The sequence below is a fragment of the Ascaphus truei genome, chromosome 2 (genome assembly GCF_040206685.1).
Source record: "Ascaphus truei isolate aAscTru1 chromosome 2, aAscTru1.hap1, whole genome shotgun sequence".
NCBI classification, from domain to species: Eukaryota; Metazoa; Chordata; class Amphibia; order Anura; family Ascaphidae; genus Ascaphus; species Ascaphus truei.
This window is the reverse complement of record NC_134484.1, coordinates 454,662,701-454,689,277: the sequence shown is the minus strand read 5'-3', so window position 1 is coordinate 454,689,277 and position 26,577 is coordinate 454,662,701. Positions and strand designations below refer to the sequence as shown.

Sequence of the window (26,577 nt, the reverse complement as noted above, 5' to 3'; positions counted from 1 at the left end):
CATAACATCACAGTTCAAACATCTGGTGATTCTACACATTTATGGATCACAAGGAATTTTGTATATGTGACTTCATTTCATAGTTAAAAGAATAGGCAGGTGTGGATCTAGCAGATTAATAGTAATCTTTTGCAAATAATCAAAAATGATACTTTCAGGGTTATATGCATGCCTGCATTGTTTCTTGTTCTATGTTTGTGTTCAACTGAAATCATTCATAGAAGTCACATATAGGTATCCCAAGTAAGAAAAAACATCACTAACTACCAAGGATTGTTTTAACTTCGTTGAGAACGGAGATTGTGTACTGTTCATAATTAAAAATGTTCAATAAAGTTATTTTAAGTTTTTTTATTATTGTTCGTTAGGTGATAGAAATAAAGCTGTTGTTGTAGTTCAAAGACGCGCTGACGTCACCACTCTACCCAGCGCGACGGCACGACTCATGGGGCGTCATGGCAACATGGCGCGCTCCTTGTGACGCTACTGAGCGACGGGTTAGTGGCGAGGAAAGGCGGGAAAATGAACCTACATCAGGTAAGGGGATTTGCCAGAGGGTATGCACCTTGAGAAAGAGCGCAAGCTCGAAACGCGTTGGTGGGGGCCCCAGGGCTCATTTTTTTGTGTGCTATGCTCTGATCCAATAAACCTTTTTATTGGGAACACACTCTCTAGCAGTTTTTTTCCTGTAGTGCTCCATCTCTCCCCATCGAACCTCTGAATATTCTGGAGAACAGGCAGCACACGTCCATGGAAGAAAAGACCCATAGAAGACCCATCTAACAGTGAGTGATTTGCTCCTTTTACACCATAGAAATCCTATTCAATGTATGAGACTGGACACAAGCAAGTGTGAGTATTCATCAATCAAGAGATGTTGCTCTTCCAGCTTATTGATGCAATGGAAGTGGTGTGATGCTTTAAAGGGTTAATTAATCGTGGGACACTTCAAGGATATGGAATTATGTCTTCATAAACATTACCCAGCAAATGGTCAGGTCTGTGCTAGAGCACTATACAGTGTTGTTTACTCTTGGTCTATTGTAAGTGTTGCACTGTTTCCCCCACCCTATGGTAGATGTGGCAGCTACTGAGAGTGTGGTGCTTTACCTATGGCTCACAGGAGGCCTGAACCTCCGCTACTGGGAGCCTGGGGTGTACCTGATCAGTCTGGTGACAGCACCTCCAACTATGAGGGAACCTAGCTATTCTGGATAACCCCATCACAGGACAAAATACCCAGCAACACACACCAGAGTATAATATAACGGTATTTACTAGGCACAGACTTAGAATACACATATAATATGGAACAACACCTTACAATACGTATATTGGTATACCCACACAGTGTTCCTACAGTACTTGGGTGCAGGGGCACCAGTGTCCAGTCCACAATAGGCACTCCAACCCCAAGTGTGTGCGACAGCGCTGCCCACAATCAGTGTTAAAGTTGGTGCACTTGTAGATAAGGTATACATGCCGTGTCCTCCAACACCCGGTAGCGCCAACAGAAGACAGGGGGCCGTCCGGTCCCATGCCATCGCCGTCAGCGATGAGTCTGCCTCTATGTGGGGTGGTATCTTGCTGGAGGGTCCCACCTTAACAGTCTCTTTATGCGTGGTGGTCTGGTCCCAGACCACAAGCCACATCTGCTGCGTGGCAGCTTTTGCTGTGTCCCTGACACTAATTAGATAATGGGGCAGTGTCCCTGTCTAAGGGCCTGTCCATGTAGCAGCCACAAACTACAGGGGAGTTGGGCCCTAGCTGGGGTCGAATAGGGGGTCTCTGGCCTAGTGCAGGGGCCACAGACACTCTTAACATACACCCTTACCCTTCTGTGTCCCAACTGCCATAGCTGCAAGCGCACCAAATGTATCAATGTTGCTCAGCAGGGGAATTCTGGAGCCGTATTGTCTCGATCGCATCATGTGTCTGGCAGCCCCAGTGCCGCGGAGCCCCTGTTCCTAACATGGCCGCCACTATCCTAGCACTCACATAGAAGATGGCGGCGCCCTGTAAAGGGTGCCACGGGAGCCTCCGGTGACTCGGTCACCTCCATGACTGCCGCGTGCTCACCCGCACCACACCGCCCTTTCCTCCGCTTAGCCGGTGAGTCCTCCGCCAACTTCGGCGGTGCCCACATGCCCAACAGTTCCCCCGCTGCAGCGGAGGTAAGGAGGAACCAAGGTTGGGGGGCCGAGGGGGATGCCCAGAGGGGCGACCTGGCCACATAAGCACTGCAAAAATTCAGGTATATGGTTAGGCTAAAAGGGAGAGAATGGGCTTTTGAAAGTGCAATCCCGCCACAATTTAGTTTGTTATAAGTGCTTCCCTTCCAAGTGCAAAAACTACTGACTGAAGGTTTTAAGGATTGCCACTGCCTGTTTCATTCTTACTGTTTACAGTATGTGGAGAAATACAAATGGTATTTAAAAAATATAAACAATTTTTTTCAAATAAAATGTAGAATGAAGGTTGTAACTGCTGTGTTTTGTGCCAGCAAATTGGAGAGAACTTTGAAATGAAGTTTCATAAATCTGGACAAAGTTATCCATGTGTAGTAATATCTGAGATCTGAAATCCATGTTGGTTGGATATTTTTGTAAATTGATTAAAGAAATATATCTCATTAGATGGCGAAACCTAGGCAGCCATTCCTTTAAAGAGTATTTCACCATTACGGAATTTCTCTATAACACATGCACTAGAAATGAGTTTGATTAAGTGCACTAGGCACTTATTACCTTATTGGTTTTTGTATTTTAGGTCAAGCGCTATTTTGTATGTTTGTGTAGCTGGTTTTCTTTTAGATGGCGAAGGCTGCATGTAAAATTCATACGTTTAAAAAAAGAAAAGTCTAAGTAGACGAAGACATATGTTTGCTTTGGTCGACAATTACAAAATACACTACAAAGCAAGAATTGTTATAAGATCTTTAAAGCTTTGATTTTGCCTTAAAAGAACAAACCATTGATACTGTGCGTGATTTTTCTCATGACTTTTCTGTTATAAGAGTATGCTTAACATATTTTTTCAAGCACAAGTCTTACAATGTCATTGTAGGTGTCTGAGGCACATAAGCTCACGTCAAAGGAGAAGGAGCGGCTCAGTGAATAAAGACACTGACTCTAGCACTGAGTTTGAAGCAGGGGAACCTGGTTCAATTTCCGGTGTTGGCCCCTTGTAACCTTGGGCAAGTCACTTTATCTCCCTGTGCATCAGGCACCAAAAACATAGATTGCAAGCTCCATGGGGCAGGGACCTGTCCCTGCAAAGTGCTACATAAAACTAACAGCGCTATACAAGAACATATTATTATAATTGTTATTATTATTAGTCAGTACTAGGGTGTGAATTATGTTACCTACTTCAGTGATGTTGTGACTACACCATCCTGGTGACCCCCACACTGATCTAAAAAAGACCATATTTTTCTTATTTCCCATTGTAATAAATGTTTCATGCTCTGTAATGTGATTTATGACTTTCTTTACTACCATTTATCAATCATGAGATATCATGCATAATACAGTATGATGTCTACCATTTCCACCAAGTGCAATAATGGTTTTGATTAATTTAATATTATTACAGTAGGCTGAAAATTTCTAAAAATATGATGATCAAATTTGGGTGGGGGTGGGGGGTGATAATGCATTCTTGTGTTTTTCTCAAAAGTTTTCATTTCTCGTAAGGATGCAACTTTAAATGATTGGTTTAACATATTTGATATAATATAATTCAACCCGCTTCAGTAAGAAATATAACAAATGACAGACAGTGCCATTCTGTCACATTGTATGGTTCGTATAATGTACAGATGTAGTGAGACTTACTGTCTCCCGAGCAACAGCTAAGGAAGTGTAAAGCCGCAGCGCTGGAGAAAGTGCTGCCACGGTCCTGCTGTGGGGGTCCCATGCTTCCGGATCAGACCCCCTGCAGCAATAATCCTTCAACACCGGGACAGTCATGGTCTTGCAACTTCTCCCGGTGCTGAAAACAGTCATTCTTGCTACAGTGCATCTGTATGTATCAGATCAGATCATATTGGTTTGGAGCACTGTATATTACACTGCACATATTTTTTTTGCAAAAAAATCTATATTTGTATCGTAATAAATAAATGTCGTTTTTTTAAAATATAGAAGCAGTCTGAAGGTCAACTGTCAAGTATATATTTACTGTATCATTCCCTTATGTAAAGGTTAAGCGAACTGAAATGTTCTAAATTAATAATATACAACACATTAATGTTGGAATTTAATTAACGTGGGGAATTTAATGCTTCATTTACTTTAGTTAATGAGACAAGCGTTACACGCATTCAGCAAGTGTTACTACACTTTCAGTGAGACGTGTTAAACAGATTTATGCTAAAGTTGAAAAGATTTTCAGCAATTTCCAGTGATTTAATCATAATACATTCTAAGAAACAAGTTATTAACTAAAGTCGGAGCTTGAAAACATGTGCATTAGTAGGGCAAAAACTAATTTTATTAAAACAGCCAGTTTAATAAATTAAAAACTGAAATGGCTCTCAATGGAATTATGTGTAGCCAGGTCCCCCTCTTACCTCCGGGCTGCGTGAAGGGGGTGGCTGCTGAGAAATCTCAGGTGGGAATTGCAGTGGTGCAGGGAGTTGTGAGCAGGCGAGCGGATCGACGGTGTTTCGCCGAGAGTGCCGCCATCTTGTTTATGCCGCGCATGCACAGTAGCAGCTCGCGCATGTGCAGAAGATATTCAGAGTAGCGGCGGCCATCTTGGTACACCATGCGCATGCGCAGTACAGCGCAAGCAGCGGCCATTACACCCATGGCTCCGCACGGGAACTACAAGTCCCAGCAGCCCCACGCGGAGGCGTACACCATTGTGGACGATGACAACGTTGGATCAGATGGATCCCTTTGTTAATCAGCAATACCCAGGTGCTGGAGCCCCGGGAAGGTACCCAACTATGTGTACCAACACTTCACGGGATAGCGCTATCTCCTACACTTTTGGGTGGGTCTTGACATTGGGGGAAAAATACATCCGTTTATTGGTGCCAAGCACCCTATGTACTTTGGGGACACTCATTGGTGGTATGGGGCTGGGCCTACTATACTGTGTGGTACAGGGGACTGTTATAGTGTGTTCAGTGTGATGGTGAGGGGGTAACCAGGCTCACCAACAAAGGTCGAGCACTCTTGGTTGCCCCTGAGTCATGTGGTGTGGTCCTAGAGTTTCAGCTCTTGGACCTGGCTGTCGTGTATGTATTGATATGCATTGTGTGAAAATATGCGACAATAAAGAATTTTTGTGTTTTTGCCTTTCCAGGAGTGCCAGCAAGCAGGAATTGCTAGGCTATGAGTTTCAGGGTGGGTTTGACGGAGAAAGTCTTTACAGGTTGTGGCTATATAGCGGAGTTCCCAAGTTACAGGATACCCCAAAGATGTACCCGCCATCACGTAAGATTCTCGGATACATAGAAGCATAATGCTCCGGTCAAACTCCTACCCTGAAAACGTTCATGCAGCTCACCAACAGGAGTCCCTGCTTCAGAACAGACCAGAGAAGTAAAAAGGGGCATAGGGATTTGTGTATCCCAGATATAGTCAGGGGTCCCTGGATTAGGGGGAGTCCCCTACGGTATATGCCCAAACCACCGGACCCGGTATAGGGGTTCGGGGTATCTCCAACTACGTATAAGGTAGCTAGAGTGAAATTGTTTCTAAGTCCAGCTTCGGTACAATTGAAGCAACCCTGAAAATGAACCTAAGCGTTATTTGAAACAAATTTTATTCAAACATCTTATAGAAAGGTCAAGGAGCTCTGAAAATGAACGTGCGCGTCTTTTCAGTAGATCCTAGGGGAGAAGGGACTTAGAAGAATTTTGTATGATTTTTATTAACATAACATGGTGTATAACAGTGTATATGTATATGCAATGTATATGAACTGGGGAATTTCCAAGTCCGTGGTTCCGAGAGACCAGATGGCCACCAGGCTTGGTGCCATTGTGTCTGGTCGGGTCCCGGACTTGAAAGTCTCAGAGATGCCAGGCTGTTAGGGCGGACGGAGTACCGGAGTTACACTCAAGTACCCACATCCTGACATGAATAAGGGCTATCCGGCAAACATTTGCCCATCCCCAGACTCTGAGGAGCCTGGCACAGCGGAGGGTTCAATATGCTAAGTGGCAGAGGTGCCAGGTTGACGCATGCCCCTTAGCAGAATTGAAATCAGTGCCCGCCCGGCTTCAGAGTACCGGCAACTCTATGATAGGCTGATAGGAAAATTCCCACACGCTGATTGACTGTAGCGTTTTGTGAATGAGACTCAGAATCCAATAACAAACCTAGCAGTCAATCAGGTTGAGAGATTCTAAGCGCCAAGACAGCAGCATCAGATTTGAATTGACCAAAAGATGCTCTGAGAGAAATAGACGCGAGCCAGGTTCAGAAATTTCAAGGCGAGAAATTTTCTAAGTCCCACTTTTCGGGGCTAAGTTCTCAGAATAGAACGTAGCGGTTACAGCTGGAACTACAACCTGGTCAAGGAATTTTGGCATCTCCGGAGCAGATACAGCGGTGGCACCTGGTAATGCATGCCGAGTCCAGTTCCAGGACTTTTGCAGGTACATCCCCGTCAACCAAAGACTTTGTTTTATGGACTATCTGAGCTAGGAAAGGTTACTTTTTTTAGCCCAGATCCCCCAGTAAGTGTGTCCCCCTCAGTATAATTGTAATTCGCTGTATATAGGTCTGTTTCAATGGAATAAATAACAATTTGTTTTACTTCTTGGTTTTGCTCAATGAATAATCCCAGTTTAAAGGTGTAATTGCCTGGTCTCCCGTGACATTCAGTAAAGGTTGTTATCATCTACCTGAGTGTGTGTATTATTGGTATTGCTCCTGTAAGGGGCTTATCCCACAAAGTTGGGATCCCTTGCAGGTGGAGGCGCTGCACCGAGACAAACCAGAATCACCCCAGGCGCCCAGTAGCAGAAGCTCAGGCCTCCTGGTTGACAAACAGGTAATAGCAGCATTGGTAGTTCCTTCCCTGGTATGGGGAACAAGGGCAACATATGTATAGGAGAAATATAGGCACCCGGTCTTCCAAATCAAAAAGTATTTATTGCGTCAAAGTGATGCAATGTTTCGGTTCCATGAATCAGCCTTTTTGTCTTAGACACGTCTGCAACCCTGTCTTTCACCATTATCACCTAGCATAGAGTGCTTCAGTGCTAGGTGATAATGGTGAAAGGCAGGTTTGCAGATGTGTCAAAGACATGTGAATGTGCTCACAAGTGATATTCTTTATTGGCTATATGCTTAAGGTGGAAGTTTTTTGTCACATTTTTCACTTTTTCACCCACCACAACTTAAAATGTGTATGGTAAACCTACCCAGCCTTCAAAATTGCAAAGCCAGTACAACGATCCTCACATTTTATTTTTGTCACTGTCTCTGTATGCTGGAGGATAGTGCAGTTTGTGTGCTTTCCAGCATTCAAGCAGCTAGTTAATCAGATCCTGGATGAACAAGGGTGTAAAAGGCAGCAGACAACTGCCACAGAGAGAGTAAGTGTAAGGATCCGCGCTGCGGGTATACCCGCTTCCAGCGTCTCCTTACCTTTATTACAGGCCGTCCGGGCTCCCCGGAGGTGTCCCTCGCCACTGACGGCTGCCCCCGCACATCCTGGTCACGTGCATCACCCCTACTGACGCGCACGGACCCAGGCCACCATTAGTTGGCGCCAGGCGCCAGACTCCGCCCCCTCTGACGCGGCACACGCACCTTGAGTGTCGCTGTCCCTGCCCTATCAGCTCCGCCTCCCAGGTCCCTCTTCTCCACCTGACCCTTCCCCTGTCCGTCCCTCTGCTCCTCCCCTTGCTCAGACTACTCCCAAATCCTCCAGTACGTCTCTCCCACTCTCCGCCTCCTCTGACGCGGAGCACGTACCTTGCACCCCCCTGCCCCATCAGCTATGCCTCCCAGGTCCTCTTTCCCTTTCTGTTCCTTCCCTTGTCTGTCCCTTTGCTCCTCCCCTTGCTCAGACCACTCCCAAAGCCTCTAGTAATTCTCTCCTATCTGGGTCTTACTCGGGCCGCTCCGCTGTCCCTCCCCTCACTCTGATTGGTCACAAACGCTCACACTCTGCTCTCCTATCAGGTCCTTATTCAAGCTGCTCCTCGGTCACTCCCCTTCCCCTGATTGGTCCCAGCCCACTATTTAGTTCCCCTTCACCATTTCCTCTTTGCTCTGCATAGCTTCTGTACCTTGGTGCTGTCTGCTGTTGCCTGGCCTCTCTTGTCTTACAGTGTCTGTTCCTATCCCTGGAAATTTTTATGCTGCAGACTTCTACGACCCCTGGACATGGCTCACGGACATTCAACTATGCTGCTCTCTCCAATCCACGACCATTGGCTTACAAACTTTACCCTTCTTTGCTGGAGCTATCAAGTACGGTATCATTTCTATTTTTGTTTACCCGGACCATCTACACTACTTCCACACTCTGGCCGTGCCCCCATTTACTGTTAGGTGTGTGGTATTACTCCTTTACACCTCAGTCCCGAAGTCTCGTCTGGCTTGTGGGCAGGCCGAGCGTTACAGTAAGACTTTTCCAAACCAGGAGGACACTGGTTGCTCTGGCTCAACAGGCCTGTAATAAGTCAGGTCTGCTGGGACTCACTCCCAGACAGAAGATTACAATGAGGGCTAACAAGCTGCTGGACACAGCCCTGTCTACAAGGAACCCGCATTTCAACCCTGCAGAGGGATTAAAGCTGTGTTACAGTATCCAGAAGGGATTTCCTGGACTCTCCTGGGGCAGAGTTCCCAACTATCAGATATGGAATTTTTACTTCTTTCCAGACATTTGTAAGGCAGTGTTTAATCCTGAAAGTAGGTTAGCTACCCAGGTGGTTAACTAGGGATGTGATGTTTAGTAAGTCTCACAAGGGGGGTAGGGTTTTATTTTATGGTTTGGTTTTCTTAAAGAAACAGTGTGCCTAATGTTTGCACAGAATAAACCACTAAAGTTACAGCTTAACCCACTGTTTGGTATATTCCATCAATTTATGGTGTGTGAATCTGGTGTGCTTGCATCAGTGTATGGTGCTTCTATCTGGTGTGCATGCATCAGTGTATGGTGAGTGTATGTGATGTGCATGCATCTATGTATGCGTGTGGACCAGTTGGTTCTTGGGCCAGTTGGTTGAGCTGGCCCCACAGGCTAAAAATAGTCAGTCAGCCTCTGTGTGAAATGCTAAAAAAAAGTAATAAATGCATGTGTGCCAAATTTTTGTTCCCAAGAAAAATATTCAATAGAGTGAGCTATGTACAGTATAAAGTGACACACGGTGTAGAGAGAGAGAGAGAGAGAGAGAGAGAGAGAGAGAGAGAGAGAGAGAGAGAGAGAGAGAGAGAGAGAGAGAGAGAGAGAAAGAGAGAGAGAAAGAGAGAGAGACAGAGAGAGAGACAGAGAGAGAGACATATCAACTGCGGGCACAATAATATAAACTCATTTACAGCAAATCTATTGAAATAATTGTTACTATAGGGAATATTTTACTTACAGTTGAAACATGACAATGGTTGCTGTCTTGCTCTGCATACAGCATTTCATCTTTAATGAAGACCGAAATAGCCCGCAGAATAAATGAGACAAAAAGGTTCATGTGGATAAAGTTCCTGGTGCAGTGAAGCTTTCTGAAATTAGTAAAAAAAATTAAAATAGTACACGTAAAAAAATAGATTGAAAGAACAGTGCCTTTTCTTAATGACATCTGATAAGTTTTACCTTAGAAAAGTCAAGAATAATCAAGATAATGTACAAGAAAACATACAGAACATAAGGGTGTGTGACAGGTCAAAGATAACACTGGAAACCAAATGAGAGTTCATCAGAGTGAGGGAGAGATGTGCTAGAAAAGGACACCGATACATACAATGGCAAATATATTTAAGCTGAACAGATTAAGTATTTCAAATTGTCACTTCCATTTATAATACATTAAACGCATTCGGCACCGAAAGGGCCATGGTACCAGAGTGCCAGGTTCCCTTCAGCAAGTCATGTTATCTCTCATCAGCGATCAAATGATCGCAACGTTACAGCAGTAATGTTAACAGAAGAGGGTCCTCCTCGTCTATAGAAATTTTATGAAGTAGCTGTTGCAGCGTAAATCCACGGGGCACTCAAGCAGTTAACTATTATTGTGGCAAAGGTTATTGCACCCGCTGTCACATTATGGTGAGATATTTTCTGATATTCTGTATGAACTTGGCCAATGGGATTTACTGTACTGTGGAGAAAGCTGCTTTTTGCATACTGTTAGTGAAATTGACTAATATATATCTATTATTCAAGGGCAAAGTTATAGTAGTATTAGATCCTGGAAAATTGTCAGACAGCATTTACTATTAAATGTAACATTCATTAATGGGCCAACAATATTTATTCATAGATGTACACAGCTTTGGAAACCTTGTATTTCTATTCTTCATGCATACTGTCCACTGGACCGTCTTATTGGTTTATCTGCAATACATTATACAAACACAAACAATTTATAGAACGTTCACTATTGGAAGCATATCTCTGTGGAAATGTAAACCCCTTTACTGCACAAGTGTGCAATTAGCCTTTTCATTCATTAACTTTCTTCTAGTTCCTCGATGCCAGTACAAACAAATGTAAATTATGCTAACAATTTAACCGTGCTCAACTAGACTTGTAAATTCGGAAAATGTTTCAGTATAATACCTGATGTGCTCAGTCCAAATGAACTTGGGTGTAAGAGTCCTGTATCCCTCTAGAGAGGATCCTAAGTAAATAAAGAGGGAAGAATGGACAAGTACAAACCGTATCAGTAAAAATGTATTAGAAACCAGATAAAAACAAGTTCGGCTCACTTACAGTACATGTGAGAAAGTATGGCGGGACATACTGTAACAGGGCACAGGTAGGGGAACATCGATCGTAATGGGTCCTCAGGCTTCCTAAGAGAGTCAGCTCACCAGTCCTTCCGGTATTGGCATCCTGCACCAGATCCTGGAATCCAGATGAATTTCCGAGTCTTTGCCTGCCTCACTATTTCCACTCAGCCCTCGCTCGTGGTCTGCTCCACAGCTCCTAAACTCACTTCCACGGAAGTGAGTTTTGGAGCTGTGGAGCAGACCACGTGCGGCGCCTGAATGGAGATAGTGAGACAGGTAAAGACTCGCAAGATCCTCCGGATTCCAGGATCTGGTGCAGGAGGCCCATACCAGAAGGACTGATGAGCTGGCCCTCTTAGTTCGCCTGAGGACCCGTTACAATCTAGGTTCCCCTACCCTAGCCCTGTTTTGTCCCTCTATACTTTCTCATATGTAAGTGAGCCGCACTTGTTTTTATCTGTTTTCTAATACATTTTTACTGATACGGGTTGTGCTTGTCCATTCTTTTTTAAAAGGTAAATTATGCCCTGCCCAGTTCTGGGTAGAACCCAAAGTTTCAACAAATCAGATTCCTTCAGCCCATAAAAGACTCTCTGCTTTCCTGTTCACAGTAGTTATTTGTTTAATTGAGTACTAAAAGAAACCGAAAAACAATGAAGAATAGATGAGCAAAAATGTAGCTGGGGAGAGTTGTACTGGCATGGAGGGACTAGTAAGAATCATTCCACGTTTCCCTCTTCCTGCCTCCTATGCCAGTGCAATCAAATGGTAACATACAGTACCAAAGCACTCTCTTACTCAAGGTGGAAGAAAATAAGACCACAAACTATAGAAACATAAATACTTAAACAGAACAATACACCTCAAAATATCAGAAGAGCAATAGCTCTCAGCAGCAGAGCAAAACAGCTTAGAGCAAACAAACTCCAAAAAAACAGCAGAGTGGACAGCTCTGGACAGTCAACAGACCACACAGCTCTGGACAAGCTCAAAGCACCATGCAACCTCAACAGAGAGCAACTGCTGTACACAGGGCTCATAGGCATGTTCACTGGCAAAGTGAAGGCCCAATAAATACTATACAGTATGAGTAATAATGGGCTAATTAGACTAAACAAGAGAGTCTCATGCAACAAAAGGAAACCAAACCCTAGGTCAGAAAAGGTAACACATTTTTCTTACCTACAGAACAAAATAAAGCACTTATCTGCTTCTAAAGTACGTACTGTATACCATAATAGAGCAAATTCTGCTTCAACTTTTGTAACATATATTAAGAACTCTCCACAGAAGATCTAAATCAGATATGTACATTATAGATCTTCGCCTTTTGAAATACTAGGTGGCACCAGCATGGTTTAATTCCAAACCCATAGCTAGAGATGGGTAACATTTTAGAAGTAATCCAAATCTGCAAGACCTTTTCAGCTGCGGAATTCCATGGCTCAGTCTCAAAAAGGCAGATTTGCCTTTTTTTCCTATCACTGAAAATCCGCCCAGTGGATTTGGAATCCGAATCTGCAAACAGAATTATTATGGAAGGAGTATATAAATAGGGGTGCAGCCTCGTTTAAACCATTGTGTTGTAGGCAGGGGAGTGGGTGGGGTTGGAAGGAGAACTGTGTGCTGCTGCTGCCCCCTGCCAGTGCCAGGCAGGGCGTCGATATAGCAGCAGATCACCTGAGTCTGTCTGACCCCAAACTCGCTATCAGTAAGCCTAGTATAGCACTAGCATATATAACAAGGGAAGTTAACAAATAATAACATGTCTAATTGTAATTATAGTTTTAGTCGTTTGAAGAAACGTTTTGAAAGTAGATGTGGAAGAGCAAAAAGCAGTGGACATAGTTTTGGTGGAGGTCGTTGTGGTGATGGTGGTGATGAATTGGATAAAGTTAAATCAGTAATATTTGGTGCTGGTGCTGAACCTACTACTCACGGCAACTATACGTGGAAGGACAATGACTCCATCTCAAAATCCCTATCTCACTACAGATTGTCCATATCCCCCTGCCTAGTAGACAATGAACTTCCAGTTAGGAGATTTAAAATGGGTATGGGGTGTTGAAGTCTGCCTAGGACCCAGCTGCTAGTACTAGGAGTACTTCAGAAAATAAAATTGCTAATGAGATAATTATTGAGAATATTAGTGTCAGTCCTAGGGAAAAGCTAGTTTGGCCACACCACTCCCACCAGTGCCAGCTGTTACTGTTGCCAAGCCCAGTATTGTCATCTGCAAAAGTTGCATCCTTCTTGTCACATTTAAAACATTCCTGAATTCTGAACAAGTACTGGCATTAATAGTACAAAATGCGGAAAAGCTGTTAAAATAGTCAGATGAAGAAGAGGAAAAGTCACAGGGACTGATATGTGGAGTAGTGGTCATGGAGGTGGTGACTACTTCAAAGGGTAAAGACTGCCCATTGGGTATATATTTCAAAACAACCTGCCTCATCACCAGCTAAAAATTGAGGTGCCTACATATTGGAATTCCACATTATATATGACTGAGCGTCTCCAAGAGCAGCAGAAGACAGGCAATGATTACTGTATGTAATGGAGCATGCAAGGAAGCTGGATAAGGCCTTTCGTTAGCCTGGACTATGGCATCTGATGGGAGAGCTGTGCAGACTGCTGAGACCCTTTAAGGAAGTCACTGCTCTTGTGAGCAGTGGTGAAGCTGGCATAAGCATTACTTGAATGCCTGCTAAAAGACCAAAACTGGGCAGGTTTGAGGGCGGAACAGGCATCACCCCAGGGTGCTGATACCTATAACCCCCCCCCAGGCATGATGCTTTCAATGGCCACTAGCCTGCACCTGGCTATGGCTACATTTGGATACTTATTTATTTATAAAATGTTTTACCAGGAAATATTACATTGAGAGTTACATCTCGTTTTCAAGTATGTCCTTTGCACAGAGTTATAATGACAAATACATGGTTACAAATGCATAGTTACAATGAGTGAAATGGCTTATACAGTAGATTATATACAAGACATTGTATGCGCAGTCAAAGATAATATATATTATAGGCGTAAATAACAGTTACAGACCAGATTAAAATGTGAGACAGCATTAGTTTTGAAATAACTTAGACTGGTGGCGGCTGTGAGAGTCTCCGGTAGATTGTTCCTGTTGTGGGGTGCATGGTAAGAGAAGGAGGAGCAGCCGGATACTTTATTGAACCTTGGGACCATGAACAGTCTTTGGAGTCAGATCTCAGATGATATGTGGTAGGGGTGAGGAGCTTGTTCAGCTAGTTGGGTAGCTTGCCCAGAAAGTATTTGAAGGCAAGACAGGAGAGATGAACTTTGCGCCTATACTCAAGTGATGACCAATCTGGTTCTTTGAGCATTTCACAGTGATGTGTGTTGTAATTGCATTGTTAGTACATACAATTAGTAGTATGCTGCGGGACTTTCATGCTGGCTCACGAGGTAGGATTTAACCCTAACACTGCCTGCACTTACCACGACTTTTGTGCCAGGGCCGGGAAACCTATAGCCACGGACACTAGGCTACAGGCTCCCCCTGGTGAAATCTCTCAAGGCTTGCATGAGGCACACTATCACATACTACCAATAAATGCATGATGACTGGGCATAGATAACATTGTACACATATGAACTGTAAACAGGCACTTCTATCCAGAACAGCTCCTACTTGTGCAGTAAATATCCTGCTCTGATACTCCCTTTTCACTTTGCAGAACAGCTCATGCTATAATAATGTTTAAGGTTAGGCTTCTGGACTAATCTTCCATTCCTATCCGGCACAGTGACTGAATAGCATCTCCTCTGACCCTTCTCAGAAATGTACTCCACTCGATCTATAAACACACTCCGGCCTACCTTCCACAATTTTATGAGGTAATGAGCCCAGCTATTACAGTGAGCAGACATGTAGTCCAGGACTGCATCCCTGACCCATGCCTCCCTATGTCCTCGGACTCCCACATGATAGGTTCCGGTACATAGGGGAAATCGTAACCATGGGATCGTCTATATCGCTGGACCACTAACAGTTGGCTCTACTATTTTTAATGAGGTTTTGCCCGGGCAATACCCAGAGCAAAGGTTCCTCCAGTTAAGCATTATACGAGAGCATCCCCAGGCCTTATGTTGAGATTGTCCAATGGCTATACCTTTATGGCAATTCTGGATAATTTCAGCCGTCTGTTCTGTGGTAAATTCTCCTTCCTCCCACCACAACCGATTTACCACGTCCTCTAGCACTAGCAGGAATCTAGTCCTATGCATATGTGGGACATACCCCTGAAATCTAGAGTCCCACCAGTGTATTTCGTCCCCAGCATGAAAACTAAATGGTGTTGCAGTACATTCAGATGTTAACATGCCTATGGGAGGGAATGGTTAAAGACCCCTTCTCCCATAGGGGACAGAGAATAAGACAGTGGTATACCCAGTGCATCGTCATCAAAAGACCCATTGTTACCAGGACAGCTAGGCACTACCTTGTACCTATGTGGGGAAGAACCAGTCAGGTCAGTCTCTGAGGTAATTAAAGTGCCCTGAGCAAGGTCCACTTTAGGCGTGGTACATATAAATGTTCTAGTGTCCGATTAACTTTATGCTGATCTTGCCCCATCACCGCCATCATATAAGCTCTCATTGTCGGGAGCGTCATGGAGCTCAGGGACTATAGCCTCAACTATTGCATCAGCCCACCTTAATTCCAGGGCTCTGTCCTGCTCCAGACACTGCAGGATAAACGGGTCGACAGGGGCAGTGGCACTCACCGGAGCAGACACAGCAATCATCAGATCCACCCCGACGGTTGACTCCCTGGTAGCTCCTGCTGGTAGCGCTGGAGATGCTAGCGTAGTGACAATGGCCAAAGTACCAGCCGATACTTTGGAAGTCGATGCACCCGCGTCGACCTGCTGGGCTGCAGCATCCTCATCAACCTACTGGGCTGTTGCACCCTCATAGGACTGCAGTGCTGGGCACCCGCATAGAACTGCTCAGCTGTAGGACCCACATAGACCTGCCGACTGGGAGAAGGTGGCATCGACTCCCGGTGAATCTCCTCACAGGCGATGATTGCCTCCGCCCGGGTGGAGTTGTTGTCGATGTCATCGCTGGAACCTCCGGAGGCTCTTTCCTGTTGCAATGGGTTGCTTGGGCATGGTCCGCGCCGATGGAGCCACACTCCGACAGCGGCACGGTGGGGGACCCCCCTGCCTCCCCCTTGGACAGCAAAGATTCAGGTTGGCTGGAATGTAACCATTACAGGAAATCATGTTTGTACTGGAATGAAGAGGTAAAGGTTTTTCTGACACCTCTGCAGGATGGCCCACAATCCGTATAGCAGGGGAAGGCGCCCGCAGATACCTCTCCACACAACGGACGACGTCCTGGAAAAAATAGTTCTGTTCCTGCAGTAGCAAGCAGGGAGAGAAGGGACTGCCTTCCCCGGTCACTGCAAGCAGTAAGTCATTCTTGTAGTCACAGCGTGGTACGGTGGGGCGATGACTATAGACTTCCTGGCAGGGAGTGTAAGCAGCCACTAGGGTAAAGAACAGAATAGTTCATATAACAAGTCCCAGTAGCTTGCCGCCACATTATCCGATAATCCTCCGATGAGCCTCTGGAGCTGCCCGATCATCTGGAGAATGGTAAGCTGTGTCCCTGTGTAAGGCATATCACGATCAAGGTCCCTTGGCTGGAAATAAGGAACGTCACATTGCTGACAGCGGGCCCTTACTCCCAGCTCCCCCCAGAGCAACCACAGATGGGACAGAGTAATGGCAACAAGTCTTTGCCCTCAATAGTGATGAGGAGAACCTCTCTTGGTAACTCCAACTGTTGGGCTATAGGCTCAGCCTTGGCAGTAGAAAACATCTTGGAGAGCCTGGTAGACACAGGTCTTGCCTGAGAGGTTACCATGGCTACTATTGACACTGGTCTCCTCCCCCTAGTGGTGCACTCCCTACACCCTGCACACTCATCCAGACTGCGCTTCAACCTCTTGAACCCCGACATCCCCACCCAGTCACGCTTCCTGTGCCCAAGCTTGAGCAGCAAGAGCAACAGTAGATGTGTGTAGCAGACTCAGGTGGTGCAGATGAAACCAGATCTAGGGACACAGGTACAAAACCAGTCAGCGTGGACTATAACAGGATAGAAATGGGCCTTTTCTGGCAACCCTGACACCAGCCTGACCAGGTTGCGCATGCAACATGCTTTGCTTAATCTCGTCCTCGAACACCTGTTCATTGTTCACCTGCTGCATCTCCTGCTTGCCCACCTGTTCAGCTAGGCCTGGGCACAGGAATCATCATTATTCTAAGTCAGGATACAGACAGAATAACCTATGTTCAATGACACAGAAGACATATCTGCTGACAAAGGTGGACCTGACAGAAACTCACTCAACAGCAAATAGGCAATAGCATGCAAATCCTCCATCCTACCTGCTTCTTCTATGACAGAGCCACTTGCCAACACAACATATTCCTCTGACACAGGCTGAACAGCTGTCTGAGTTGCAGGTTCCTGAGACATGCACACAGCTGGGATTGCCGCAGCCACAGTACTACGGCTACGCCAAAGTGGTACCAGCAGGAAAATCCACTGGTGTGTCAACTGCTACCCTTGCTTGCCCTGAGCCTGAGGAAAAATAATTGCTCAGTCTCACAGGAGGGGCAAAGGCACTCTATTTCTCTCTCTGTCAAAAAAAATTCTCTCTTTTTATATCTCTCTCTTTTTACCACTAAATAATTTTATTTTTTCTTTCTAGATTTACTCTTTCTATCTGTATATCTCTCCCTTCCCCACCACACCCAGTCCCACACACCACTGCCCTTCTCTCGCCATAACGAGTACTGTATGCTAAAAAGGCAGGAAATGGGAGTGGCAATCTCAATGCTTTTGGTTTCAATCTTTGCTTAATCCGCTAAACGGATTCCTCTGAAGTTGCTCTGCCAGAGCCCGCCAGTGGATTCAGAGGATTGTGCAGAGACGTAGAAGAACGCTATCTGCCCCTGGATTTTATTCTGTGGGTTGGACTGCACACAAAAAGCAATTAAAATAAGAACTAATTCTGAAAGGTTTTCTCATCTGCACCCATTACCCTCACACTCCCAACTGGAGAACTATGGAAATGATAATAGATAAATCCTCTTTAGGTTACCAGGAGGGCATAGCTTGTTGAAAAATACCACAAATTGCAGGGGCATCATTTTAGCAATATATGAAAGAGAGAGGGGAACATATGTTATAAAAATTAAAGTAATCTTTGAGTGCAATGATGGAACATCTTTTCCCTTCTCCCTTTAATACATTCAGACAATTTCATTGCACCACCCTAATAGTGTGTTATTGGTTTCTGCTATTAATAATAACTGAGCTAGACTTATTTAAAAATGTTGTCACTACATATTTTTAGCTCAATGGCTAGGAATACATGTTAGCCCACACCTACTTCTTTCCCACTGGTCAAACCAATGAATCGTGGTATATACAGAATTCGGGCAAATGTTATCTTTGCTTGGAAAAAGATAAGGCCAAAGGTACCCTCTACCAAGACGCACCAGAAAAATAACAAACCCTGCGAGGTGAAAACCTACAGTACCTCCTTGACCAGCAGAACAAAAATAACTGCAGTGGGGAGGAGAGCAGCGAACCCCATGGGAGCTAATGAACCAGATTTGTTTAAAATGCTTGTCCTACCTCCAACTGGGCGGGGCTTAATTTTGATTCGTTTGTGCCAGCATAGCAAGGACGAAGAGACAAAATTGTCTACAGAGATGGGCATTATATTGTTATTTATATAGTGCGAACCTTGTACACAGATCTTTACAGAGATAAAATGCAAGATATGCAGATGAAGCAAGGCTTACTGTCTCCAGAGCCATGGCTGGAAAAGCAAAAGGCCACGGCTCTGAAGACAGTGTTTGCCGTGTTGTCCCACTGCTGGGGGTCCATGCTTTCGAATCAGACCCCCCGCCAGAGTCGCATGACCATAGCATACTCCGGTGCCGAAACATTTGCATAGCATACTGCGGTGACGAAACATTTGCTACATCTTTCTTACAGGGGGGAAATGATACAAATATCATGCATGATATAAAAAAATAAACATTGAGCTATATGAGTCTCTGTCCCAAAGAGCTTGCAATCTAATTGATGAGTTGTTTGAATTACAGAGACAGGAGGACAACATAGAAAGGCAAATATTAAAGGTCAAGTGGGTGACTAATTAAGTAGTGGGTCATGAAGTGAAGTTACTGTCCAATACTAAGCAAATGCTTGATTGCCAGGGTGAATTTTTAGGTTGATCTTGAAGATGAGGAGAGAAGGAGCTGTAGGCATAGTGAGAAGAAAGATCAATAGTTACAGTAGGTGACAGTATGAGAAAAAGATTTTAAGTATGACAAGTGGAACAGAAAGACATGAAGGTACATAGCCGGAGATGAGAGCAGTGATATGAAGATGGATAGAGGAGTGATGGACCTTGAAGGAGATGAGACATCATTTGTATGATGACATGTTAATTATAATTAATGAGAATATTATGTGAATGATATGTAAATGAGAACTGTGTTAATTTTAATCTATGAAACAGAAGATTGTCATTTTCATGTTCATGGAAATGGAATATTGGGGAAGAATTGCAAGGTTTTATGCTACACTTAAAATAACACGTTTATTATTTACACAATATTACACAATTCATGTTAGTAAATAAAAAGAAACTAGGTATGAAAATGACATTAGCATGGTAACTTGAAAGTAAAATATACTGCATAAATTATAGTTAGGTTTACAGTATCTCATGTATTATTTCAGTACATTGTATCTTAGATCAGTATTCAGCACATTATGAAGTCAACTTCTTCGTGCGGAAGAAGGTTACAACTCCATTAACCAGAATGGAGTTTAAGGGGCTAATTCTATATGTGCTACTGCAGCTTATTGGGCCATGTTATTCAATGGGGAATTTCAGTCAAAAATTGCCTGATCGGTTGCTTCGGCACTGTAAGAGATGTGTGCAGAGGTTTTTAAAACAGGGGGCGTTTTAAAGAGAAAATCAAATTAGGCTTTTATTAGCCGGAAACTTTAAAACATAAACAGCTTGGTATCAGCAAAACAGGGATAAGGGAATAAAAACAGACCTAACTGCTTTATGGAGCACTAACTAAAGAACTGCTTACCCCCTGTCTAGAGGTTGAGGGGCAAAACCCCAACAACAAACAACAAAACAAGGTCGAGGTCAGTTACCTTTGGCTGGGTTAGGGGTCTGAAAGCCCTTGTGCATGATTACTCTCCTCAGTGGTCCAGGGTCTAATACCTTCCTGGTCCAGAGAGATGTAGTTCCCCTGTGATCTCTCCAGCAGTCCATGGCGTCTCCCTGGACTAGAGATCTCCCAGCACTGAGAGCTTCAGGCGTTTTAAAGGTGTAATGAACCAGCTGAACAGATTAATTAGGACAGTCTGCTCTGAATTAACCTGCTCATTGCTGGGCTCAAGCTCTCCACATAGGTTTTTCTGTAAAGCTAATTCGAGAGGGAAGGCACCCTGTTACAGGCACATATAAAATTAGCCTCTAAATCATGCTGAGCAAAGAGAAGACAACTACCCCATACAAATGCAATTCTTTAAAAGAATAAGAAAAATAATTTACAGTAAGAATGTAATGTGACAATGAAAAATAATTCAGATATGCACACTAGTGCTACTTGATAAACTCACCTGAAACGACATAGAATTACCATTGCTGTAGTGAGGGCAACAAGGGATGTGCTGTATCCAACGGTGTATAGTGCTTTTACAGAAAGAAAGTAATAATCCTAGGAAACAAGAAGTGAGTTTTAACAACAGGAATATACAAATGTCATAAGTTAAGATGTGTGAGTGTCCAAAAGTGGTTCACAATTTTTTCTCCTCTGCAGAAAGCGCTCGATTTCATGATCTGGAATCCAGATCTCAAAGTCTTAGCGAATGGCTTGTAAACTCTGTCTAAGACAGATGAAACGGGGTCATTTTCGACCGGTTTATGAATTTGGGGGAAAGTTTTACACATCTCCAGTCTTTAGCACATTTATTTCACAGCTATCTACTCTGTGTTAGTAGTTCAGGTAGCTCACATACTGTACTGTGTCTCATGGGAAACCTTGATAATCTATTTCACAGGAAAAATATGATATCATCACCTAACAAGCAGTCAAAACAACATTGCTATTAAATGCATGTAATGGATGCTGCACCTTAACATTATAAGGCCTGGCAGCGATGCATTGTTTATCATTTAAAGAAAAGAAGAGACATGATTGAAATAAACATTACTGTATCTTTGACATCTGCACTTACTCTGTTTATTCTGAAACTATTATGAATTGTTACATCGTTCCAAAGAGGTGCTTGAAAGAACACACCAGCCTTTAATTTGTGAAGCATTAGACTAGAGGTTGAGTAGGTTGTGTAATGAATGCTGCACCTTAACATTTTAAGACTTACTGTAGCAGCGATGCATTGTTTATAATTTAAAAAAAAGAGACATGACTGAAATAAACATTACTGTATTTTTGACATCTGCACTTATTCTGTTTATTCTGAAACTATTATGAATTTATACATTAATCCAAAGAAGTGCTTGAAAGAACACATTCATTTGTGAATCATTAAACTAAAGGTTGAGTAGGGTGTGATATTTCGCTATAAATGTATACATCAGGGTACTTTAAACTTGGGTACTAGCCTGTGGTCAGCAAAACAGTACAACACCTTTTGTAGGCATCCATCATCCTCTTATCACAAACATACATTACTGTATGTAGCTGGTGTTTGAGAAGCTTTTGTCTTGTGACTGGGATAGAAGCTTGGTAAACATCTGACATTCTGTATCATACCATGTTGCCTTTGTAGGCTTTATGTTATTTTAAATAACAAAGTTGTTGCCTTATACTGTAGCATAGCACGGCTTAGTACATAAATGCTAACGGGTGTGAGCCGTTTGCTGATGTTTGGTGATGATAAAGCTTCTCTATTTGAATATGAAACTCACCAGCCCGTTATCTCCTGTACTCAATTTTTCAACTCTATCTGTCCATGAAATGTCTGTGAATTGACTGTATGGCTTCTTTTCTTTTAATGCAACCATGTATTGTTATAACTCTGTGCCCAGAACATACTTGAAAACGAGAGATAACTCTCAATGTATTACTTCTTGGTAAAACATTAGTAAATAAAATATGGCCCGCTGTGCCTTTCATCTAGGATTGGGGTTACAGAATACTGGTGTACAGATGTACAGCAGCATGTTATTGTAGTGCAGTGGGAGCAATAATCTGCTATCCCCACGCCTATTATTGAGCAGAGCCAATTCTGCTGAACGGGGGCATTTACAGCTGGCCTACAGTATTAAACATGTCCGACTGCAACATGCCAGCTGGAGTAAAATCGTTGTCAACATCTGTAGCTCAATCTGCCTGAAAGTCTGAGAAATAGCAGAGTTAGTGAGATGTGAATATGAAATGAGAGAGTAATTAAATTCATGTAAACTAGCTAACACCATGGTGCAGTTTGATAAAAGAAACATTGAGAGCTCTTACTGCACACCAAAGTGGTTATTGTCTTTAAAATAACATCAGGAATAATTACACAATACAGCGCACAGGTGCTATAAGTGTGGCCCTGCTTACTATTCTCAGATTATGCCATTTCAGTCAAATACCTCCATATTTGCATACATCTTGTGCATACAAAGGGGTTTAATGCCAGCGTAGAATGTGATATCATTAGTCATGTTTATAATTGAGCCAATCAAACTTAAAAAGCACCAGTGGTTGAGTACAATCATCTGATTTTGATTTTTTTTTTGTCACAGTCATGAAGTTGCTTGATTTTTGTGTATTCATGAAATAATAATAAACTATGAGGCACATTTCACATTTCTACCTTAAGAATATCTTGCCTCAAGAAGCCCGAATATAAAATGTAATGCGGTCTGACTCTGGTAGCACAGTATTACTGGATCCTCACGCAGCAATGCTAATTAGTAATGAACTAAGATGTATATACATACATACACACATACATACATACATGCATACATACATACATACATCTATAAGCTACCGTATAAGAACGGTGGCACAAATGTATGCTGTATTTTGGGGAAAGGCCACAAGAATGAGATAGCTTCACAAGACGTTTAGGTGAGAAAGGAAGCAATTGAGTAATAATGTCGGTAGCAAATATTAATAATGAACAATCAACAGTAGTAAGGAAAGAATGTAGATTGATGGGGTTTCATCGACTGCCTTATCAATGACAGTTGCCCTGAGCTATATCTCAGCAGTGAATTCTTCCATTGATTTTTACTAGCAGTCTTTTAGTTGGAAGTATACTGTATATTGGGTCCTTACCTGGTCATGCCCCGTTTCATTTACATCAAAGCCACAGGCATCAGAGTAATGAGGAAAAGGTTCGGACCAGCCATTTTCTGTGCAGTTCCGGCTGATAATGCCATCTGAATACAACACATATAGCATTTAAAATTATATTTGTGATAAATGTTAAGAAGTCAGAGAACTGCTAAAAAAAATCTGCAGTTTATAGTTAGTTTCAACAAAATAAAATGTCAAGACGTTAAAACAAATATGTCTTTACAAACATAAGCACAATAATTACAATTAATTGATGATTTAATTGTAGTATTAGTAAATCTCTAAGGGGACAATGTATTGTAGGAACCGTCACGAATTGACATTTGACGGAAGAAAAACAAATTATTTTGCGTGTGTTAATCTATGAACTAATGTTTTTTTTTCCAATGTGCGCGGTAAAAATAAAAAACTCTTTTTAGTCCGGTATATTTTAGGCAGAGCAGTGTTGATGCCCATGAGGCACAAATGTAAATGGTAAGTACTAAAATTATGTTTTAAGTTCAGTTGTATCAAGCAGGCATGCTACATGGTGCATTGTGTCAAATGTCATTTTAGACATCAAACTATGCTTCAAATGTCATATACAGTAACAACCTTCATAAATGCTGCACAAATGTAATTAAGGTTTGCACTATTTTTTAGCACTACAATCTAGATGCAGAATACAGCTATATTTTTGTTGATCATCTACTGTAAACTATGAATCTTCTAAGGGGTAGATCTTCAGAAGTCTGTCACTTTTGCGCTAATAACAAACGTTACCGAAATAGGTAAAGGACGTCATTTTTCTCAGTTTAACAGGCAACCTAAAAACTAATTTCATGCAAAATGAACGCCCATTAGTTCACTCATTTGCATATGGATAACGTGGCATTAGCCAGCTAACTTTGATATGGGCGCTATTCTGGCGCTAACTGGCTATAATGCTGTTTTTCGTTAGAAGAACAGAACAAACCTCAGGCGCTAACTCTATGTGGAGTTTGATGGGTAATCTCCTCTTCTCCTTAGTGAATCCGCAGCTGTGAGTGTTGTTGCGAACACCTTCTCAGACCCCCTATGGGATCTTTCCTAGATCCCTCAAAAGACAGAGAAAACAGGGAGAAAGGGGGAGTCAGCAGTAAAACCTCATTAAACTCCTGATTGGAGCCTAAAAATGTTCATACCCTCAATTACATGAAAGAGAGTGAGACTTTAAATCCAGCAGTGAGGGGGTTAAAAATAAATATTAATACACTACTTACACGGCCATGTGTGAGTACAGGCTCATAAAGGGTTCTTGTCAGGTGTAGCCTCCTAATAGAGTCCTCTAGTCATCCTTATCTTTCCAGAAAGCCGTTTTCTGATAGCTGGATGACATCACTTCCATGGGTCTTCCAGAGCTCTATCTTTGTTCTTGGATTGTCACGAGGAGGCTTCCATAGTGACCCGGCTACACTCACTATTCCAGCTGAGCAGCTTGCTTCACACCGGCCGCGGAGGCGAAGTACTAGGGCTTGCTAGAGCCGAACTGGATCCTTTGTGTTGCTGACACGGACTTTCCCTACATGTGAGTGTACATTTGTTGTCATTTTAATAAATTGTCATTTTGATTTTGAACACTCGCTCCCATCTCTTTTCTGGGTCTGGTGGAGACCCATGGAAGTGACGTCATCCAGCTATCAGAAAATGGCTTCACGGAAAGATAAGGATGAATAGAGGACTCTATTAGGAGGCTACACCTGACAAGAAACCTTTATGAGCCTGTATTTACACATGGCCGTGTAAGTAGTGTGTTTATATTTATATTTATTTTTAACCCCCTCACTGCTGGATTTTAAGTCTCACCCTCTTTCATGTAATTGAGGGTGTGAACATTTGTAGGCTCCAATCAGGAGTTTAATGAGGTTTCACTGCGGACCCCTACCCTCCCCCCCCCCCTTCCTCCCTGTTTTCTCTGGTTTTCGTTAGTGATAGGATAAGGAAGGTGAGACGTCATACTGTGCTCCCCCATTTTTCTGTGTTCCAGGATAAAGAAGGTACCAGGCATCTTCCCAATAAAAAAAAATTAACCCCTTGATAGATACAGTGATCATGAAGGTATGCATTTAGGTGCAATGGGTAGTAGGCTGTTTTATTTAACTCCTTGGTTACTTTAGTGGCCATGACGGCATGCATTATGTGTATCGCTATGACATACAATGGTAGCAGGGTAGTTAGGGTGTTTGTATTAACTCTTGATTAACCTGGTGGCTTTTAATGCATTCTTTCATGGCCACTATGACTTCCAATGGGTTAATACACGGGCCATGGATAAATAATTTGGCCTTGTCCAGAGAATTGACTTTGACTTCCTATATTGCTGTGGCAATATATGAAGTGAATATGTCCCACATCAGAACCTCCGAACCATGCCAAATCATTTTCTGCTACTTGGCCTTAGATCATACCAGCACCTAACGCCAGGTATAGCACAACCTTAAAAAAAAGCGTTATTTCACTCGTTAACTTTAATGGACTGCTGAGGATATGCATGGTACCAGAAGTTGGTCTCGCACACAGCTCTTCCACTGCTAAAAACTGATGATTCATGCCCTAAAAAACATACTGTATAAGTGTTTTAACTGTTGTATGTTTTAAGTTGGTTAGAAAAAATCGGTAAGGCGAAACATCTCTGTTTTGTGAGATTGTTGTGTGTTGAGCAAGAGTGCCCTTCCATTCCATATGCAAAATATGCCTTCCTTTATCCTTGCCTACTGACCAGGGGGTGAGGGTGGTGTGACTGTCACGCCCTGCGTAGGCGTGGCCGTGACATCAGCCCACCCCACAGGCCAATGAGCTTTGGCCATCCACCGGCCAATCACAGGGGGCACAAACTGACAGACAAACATTTTTTCACTTTTATATATATAGATGAAAGAAGAGAGAAGAGAGGGAGAGAATTTTTACCTGACTGTAGTTCTTCAATATTTTCCAAAGTGGCCAAGTCTAAATGAAAAATTAAAAGGAAACTGTTAAAAACATTATTAAGTAGGAGTTATTACGCATAGAATGAAAGGATGGTAGAAATGTATAAACCAATTACTTAAGAGCCAAAGTAAATAATATTGCACTATAATTTATAACTTTTGTGTAGAGATGGGCAAACTTTTCTAGGAAGTTCAAATCTGCTGCGAAAACGGCATTTCTTTGCGTTTGAATTTTTGCAAACCTTTCTTTTTTACCAACACTTCCACTATGCGAAAACGCGATTGAAC

General features: G+C 42.9%; 1 protein-coding gene across 5 annotated transcripts in view; it reads right to left on the bottom strand.

The window, feature by feature from the left end:
• ADCYAP1R1 (ADCYAP receptor type I) overlaps positions 1–26,577 on the bottom strand; it is a 373,008-nt gene that overhangs the window by 94,812 nt on the left and 251,619 nt on the right. For all 5 annotated transcript variants that reach the window (XM_075587966.1, XM_075587968.1, XM_075587967.1 and 2 more), the window contains 4 exons: positions 26,270–26,308; positions 23,324–23,427; positions 20,649–20,746; positions 9,566–9,698 (listed from right to left, as the gene is read on the bottom strand). In XM_075587966.1, the coding sequence (XP_075444081.1) occupies positions 9,566–9,698; positions 20,649–20,746; positions 23,324–23,427; positions 26,270–26,308 (374 nt within the window). The remainder of the gene's footprint in view (positions 1–9,565; positions 9,699–20,648; positions 20,747–23,323; positions 23,428–26,269; positions 26,309–26,577) is intronic.